The sequence below is a fragment of the Eptatretus burgeri genome, chromosome 14 (assembly GCF_056783735.1).
Source record: "Eptatretus burgeri isolate ZD-2024b chromosome 14, Ebu_testis_v1, whole genome shotgun sequence".
NCBI lineage: Eukaryota > Metazoa > Chordata > Myxini > Myxiniformes > Myxinidae > Eptatretus > Eptatretus burgeri.
This window is the reverse complement of record NC_140974.1, coordinates 2,473,290-2,479,063: the sequence shown is the minus strand read 5'-3', so window position 1 is coordinate 2,479,063 and position 5,774 is coordinate 2,473,290. Positions and strand designations below refer to the sequence as shown.

Here is a 5,774-nt window from a genome sequence, read left to right as displayed (position 1 = left end):
TGATCAACCTGCTGCAACCACGAGGCACGTGATCGTCCCATTGGCCTCCTCCACTCATGAGACTACCTCGCTGAGGGAATCTGTTGAGCAGGATTAGCATCAGGAAAACGAGCCACATGTCCATACAGCCGCAGCTGATGCTGACGGACTATGCAGGTAACAAATCTCATTTAAGTGTCTGTGAGCAACCGCTCGTTGGACACAAAGTCCGACCAGCAATAGCCAATGATTCTCTGAAGAGACCTGGTACTGAAGGAGTTATGTCTCCATCTCAGATCCCGAGTCAGAGTCCAAGTATCACATCCGTAGAGCAAGACTGGAAGCACCAATGACCGGAGACTTGGACTTTCATCCTCCTGCATAAGTACAGGCAGCGTCACACCCCATTATCCAGTGAATCCATGACTCCCCAGGCCCACCCAGACATCTATTGACCTCTGGCTCACAGCTAGCGGAGATATGAATATCACTGCCAACGTAAGTGAATCTCTCCACAACCTCAACATCGTCACCACAAACATGTACAGAAAGGAAAGCAGCATCCAAGGTGTAATTGAAAGCCTGGATCTTTGTTTTGACCCAGGAAACCTGTAATCCCAGCAGCTCTGACTCCTCATTCAGCACCTCGAGGGCCCCCGAAAGGATATCCAGTCTCCAAAAGGATGACTGCATCATCTGCGAAAATAAGTTTAGAGATCTCGGTATTCCCAAACGATGCACCACGGCTTGATCTCTCCAACATCGTCCCCAGAATCCAGTCCGTACAAGTGCTGAATAGTGTGGGGGCTAGTACAGACCCCTGACGAACTCCAGTAACAACTGGAAATAAGTCAGAGATGGTATCACCACATCTCACAGCACTCTCGGTACCAGAGTGTAGTTCAGATATAAGATGGATCAGTTTTGTTGGCACCCCACGAAGACCAAGAATCCTCCAGAGGTCATACCGATTCACTGAATGGAACGTTTTACAGAGATCAACAGAAGCTGCAAGCAGCCCCTGCCAAAACTCTCGTCTGCTTTCGGTGAGGACCCGAAGGGCAAGGATACGGTCAATCGTTGACCTCTTTGGTGTAAAGCCTGACTGCTCTGGACGCTGGTGCTCAAGCAGATGGTGGCGAACCCTATCAAGAATTATCCGAGCAAAGACCTTGCCCGGCACTGAGAGCAGCTTCACCTCTCGGTAGTTGTTGCAGTCTTGGCGATCACCCTTCCCTTTCCAGAGAGGAACAACAAGGCCATTCTTCCAGTCAGTTGGGATGAAGCCTGTGTTCCAGGCAGAGCACAGAACTGCATGCAATGACACGAGTGCAGCATTTCCACCAGCCTTGAGAAGTTCAGCATGGATGCCACAGATCCCTGCAGCTTTACCCCTTTTCAACCGGTTCACCGCAGCCCATGTTTCCACAAGCGAAGGTGGACCACAGTTGATTGGAGGGTCAGCAACAGGGATTGTAACACCCTTGACGTCCAACTCGACAGCTGGGGGATCAGCCTGGTACAACCGCTCAAAGTAACCGGCCCAGCGGGCCTTCACTTCGGACTCCTCTGCCAAGAGCCTACCACTCTCTGCTCTAACTGCAGTGCTCCGAGGGATGGGCTTGGATGAACGCAATGCGCCAATTCCCCTGTTAGCGTTACGAGAATCACCTATCCACAGGTGATGCTCTTCCCACTCACAGGTTCCTCACACATAGGCCTCCTTGTCCACCCTTAGCGCAGTCGTTTTACAAATCCTTTGTCTCATAATACGCTCATTGACCGGTGTTACCTCAATTATCATTGGAGTCAGCTTATTGGACACAGCTACAGCAACTCCTTGGGCATGGTAACCATCAGAGTGACCAAACCAATGGTAGGTGTAACCACCCGCCATGATCTCACCACAATCTGGTCTCTGAATCTCAAAAGGTGCTGCAATACCGCTGTTCAAACGCTGGAGCTCAGGTGATAGCAATGACAGCCTTTTCTCTCAAAGGAGCTCCTCCACCCTTTGACAGGTTTTGTTATTCATCCTGCTGGGTGTGCATATCCATACACCCTCCTCACCAGGAAACCTGGTGGGAGAGTCGGTTTAGTCAGCACCAACCCGACCATGAAACAGGTTAGTACGGGCTTATATGGTACCTAGAGCAAGTCACAGATATAATCTGGCATGACCTGACAATGGACAACATAACCACAAATAGCCAGACGAAGATGAAAACGTTATCTTCATCCACTGATAAAAGAGAAAAAAAGGTTAGACACAAAAAAAAAATGAGAATTTTACTCAAACAACACATCGCAGAGAAAAACTACAATTTTGGGACGAAGGAGATGGCAATCAGGCAAGGAGTTTCGCTCCCCACTTTGTTAAATATACACGTTCGCCCCACTCCTCCTCCGACTTTCTCTCAAAGTCAAGAATGCAGATAATTCTTCCACTTGAAAACATTACCTGAAGCAAAACTTATAAGAAAAGATTTAAAATAAAAATATAAATACAACACCAAGTTTGGATGAACATTACTCCCATAATAACACAGGTATAACCAGAACTTAACTATATATATATATATATATATATATGTATATATATATATATATATGATGGCAGCTTTCTCTCTCCGAATTATACTTCATATCTTTAATGTCCTGTTTAAGATTCCAAATCCTTGTGGATTTTTGAAATACGAGCTGAGTGGGAACAGAGCTCTTAATTTCCCTTGGTTCCCGAGAACGTGACAAACACATGAGTAAAGCAAGCCAAGCTAGATGTTTCTTTGCCATCAGTATTACTGTAACTAATGAGTTTGACGTAGTCAATAGTTTTACCAACTTGCACAAACACACAATACTGCCTGTGTAAATTATACTACATGAAGATTTCTCTTCGAGTGTGTAATTATAGTTAGTACTTGATGATTCTGCCACAGATTTTGAAGTGTTCACCTTGATATTTTTCATTGAACCAGGAATTCCACCAAATAAACATTCAACTTAAACCATGTTGAGATTAGTTGGAGACCGAGACGATTGTAAATGAGTTACATCATTCATGAATGCCATAAGACTGGTTAGTGATTGAACTTTTGAGCTGAGATTCAAACTTTGTGGAATTCATTTTGTTGGACCATACAACATGTGGGCAAAGCAAGATTTATATACTTTTTCTTGATTTGGGGGTCAAAATATTCATAAAAATCGTTTCTTCATGACATAATTCCTCATGAGAGGGGGAGAGAGAGGAGTAGTGGGAGAGGAGAAAGAGGGGGAAAGAGAGGAGGAGGAGGAAGGGGGAGCGAGGAGGAGTGGGGGAAGGGAAGACAGTGTGAGGTGAGAGGAGCGGAAGGAAGGCAGACGTTCGGTGGAGCATTAATTACGATTCATACAGTCTCATCAAAATGATTCTGCACAGAATAACAGTGAAGATGGAAACAAAATAATGTCTGAAATCCATTTTCTACCAGTGATACTATAAATACCACCCAGAAACAAACCCCACTCAGACATTTCTGGAGATAAATTCAGTCCAGAGACAAACATCACCCAGACTCGTCCAGAGCCAAACTACCATCCGGACACATCTGGAGATAACTACCATCCAGACACATCTGGAGATAACTACCATCCAGACACATCTGGAGATAACTACCATCCAGACACATCTGGAGATAACTACCATCCAGACACATCTGGAGATAACTACCATCCAGACACATCTGGAGACAAATACTGCCCCGGACATAACCAATGTCCAGACAAGTATGGAGATAGCCACCATCCGGATAGATAGAGAGAGAGAGACAGAGACAGAGACAGAGACAGAGACAGAGACAGAGACAGAGACAGAGACAGAGAGACAGACACAGAGACACATAGAGACACACATAGCAGTTAGAATATGTTTTGATTTATGAACAACACACACATTAGTGTAGATAGATTGGAGGTACATTTGCTAGTATTATTATTCATATTCCCTAAATATGTCTATCAGTTGATTTACCCTGTAGTCTTTTTTAAAATCAATGATATGTTTTAAAAATACACAGAATATAAATATGGAAATTTTGTGTTGAGGTGCTGGTGTGTTGTGTTTTAGGGTTATGGAAAAGCAGATCACATTACTACAGTGGCCAAGCTGAAGGAGGCATACCCTGATTACAACATCACCATCCCAGCTGAAGACTGACACAGCTCGACTGGAAAACTCAGGGATTTTGTTTTGTCTCGTTACGATGACAACCGAATTTAAAGTATAAAGGCAGATTGTTAAGTTATATTTTACAATCAATGATGTGCTTACTTATATCGGTGTCAATATATAACTGGAAAGATACAGTTGAACCAGCAAGAGGAAGAAAAAAAAGATTCTGCATCCTTCAAAGCAGTATTCAAATTATCCCTCGATCTTTACAATTATCAAAGTCCAACATGAACAGACTTTATATGAACTTCGTTTTTCTTGCCTTATTGTTTACAGAAAGTGCTGACCAGTGCCGGATTTAAACATAAGCTAAACAATCTCCAGCTTAGGGCCTCACAATCCGCAGGGGCCTCAAAAATGTGAGAAGACGTGTAAAAATGTGTGAATGGGGCCTAAAGAACTGCTACATTGGTGCGGGTATCCATCATGACGAAAAATCGCCATTTACATTAAAAAAAATTACATTTAAGTATTGTTTCCATGGTATACTATATTATAATCGATGATAGAGATCGAGCCAACCAAATGATAAATATGTAATCAGTAAATGCATTCATTTGAAAATAATTTGTATTTTTCACTTTAAATGCCTTGCTATTAAATAATTAAAAGTTATGTATGTTTTCAATTTTTGTGAGACCTTCTGGTGTAATTTTTTTTAACAAGGGGCCTCCAAGCTTTGTACAGCTTCGGGCCTCACCAAGTCTAAATCCGGCACTGGTGCTGACATTTCTTTGTTGGTGTTTTGATTCTGGCTCTGAAAGTAACTTGTGTTGTTACATTGCAAATTAAATCAAAAGTAAGGGATATCTCAATCTTATTTTTCCCTTTTCTCCAAAAATGCCTCAGTTTTTATCAAAGTAATCGACTCAATTTGCCTAAAAGTGTTTCTTCAAGGTAAACTTCATTACCCACTGAAATAAAGAACCAAGCAAATACAGGACCATGTTTGTCCGTGTTCAATTATTCACTCCTTGTCGGGTCTGCTGGGGTGCATTTTTTTTTTCTTTTTCTTTTATCAGGCTCAGCCTGATCTTTGATTGAGGGTACAGGAATTTGGAATTTAATCATACGAGTGATGATAACTCATCTATCTGAAAAGGACACTGGGATCTTTAATGTCCAACTAATGTTAGTAGACAGGACGCCCACTTTAGCGTCCATCCGGTGGACGGTACATGTACTGATGAATCGCCCTGCCTGTGAGACACCAGGATGACCGTTTGTAGCTGGGCCGACATTCAAACATAGGCGAGACAGCTCAGAGGTGAGTGTGCGTACCTCGAGGTCATCATGCCAGCCCTCCTGAGCAACATTATTATTCTTTGTTCATCCTACTCGCATAGATATATATATATATATATATATATATATATATATATATATATATATATATATATATATATATATATATATATATATATATATATATGTCCTATAGGAGTTTTCATCGTGATTTCAGATCTGACAATGTTTTTTTCACAATACTCATTCTGTAAAATGTAAAATTTTAAAAAACAAACCTCTTCGGGAATGCCCCTAAAAATTCTCCTGAAAGGGGCGTAACCCACATGACGTCAAC

At 42.2% G+C, this 5,774-nt stretch overlaps 1 protein-coding gene across 1 annotated transcript in view; it reads left to right on the top strand.

Annotated features, from left to right (window-relative positions):
* The window catches only part of LOC147012559 (14 kDa phosphohistidine phosphatase-like), a 9,051-nt gene extending 3,916 nt beyond the window's left edge, over window positions 1–5,135 (top strand). The window contains exon 4 of the mRNA XM_085853543.1: window positions 4,088–5,135. Coding sequence (XP_085709669.1) covers window positions 4,088–4,177 — 90 coding nt within the window. The 3' untranslated portion in view covers window positions 4,178–5,135. The remainder of the gene's footprint in view (window positions 1–4,087) is intronic.
* Window positions 5,136–5,774: the final 639 nt, after the last annotated feature.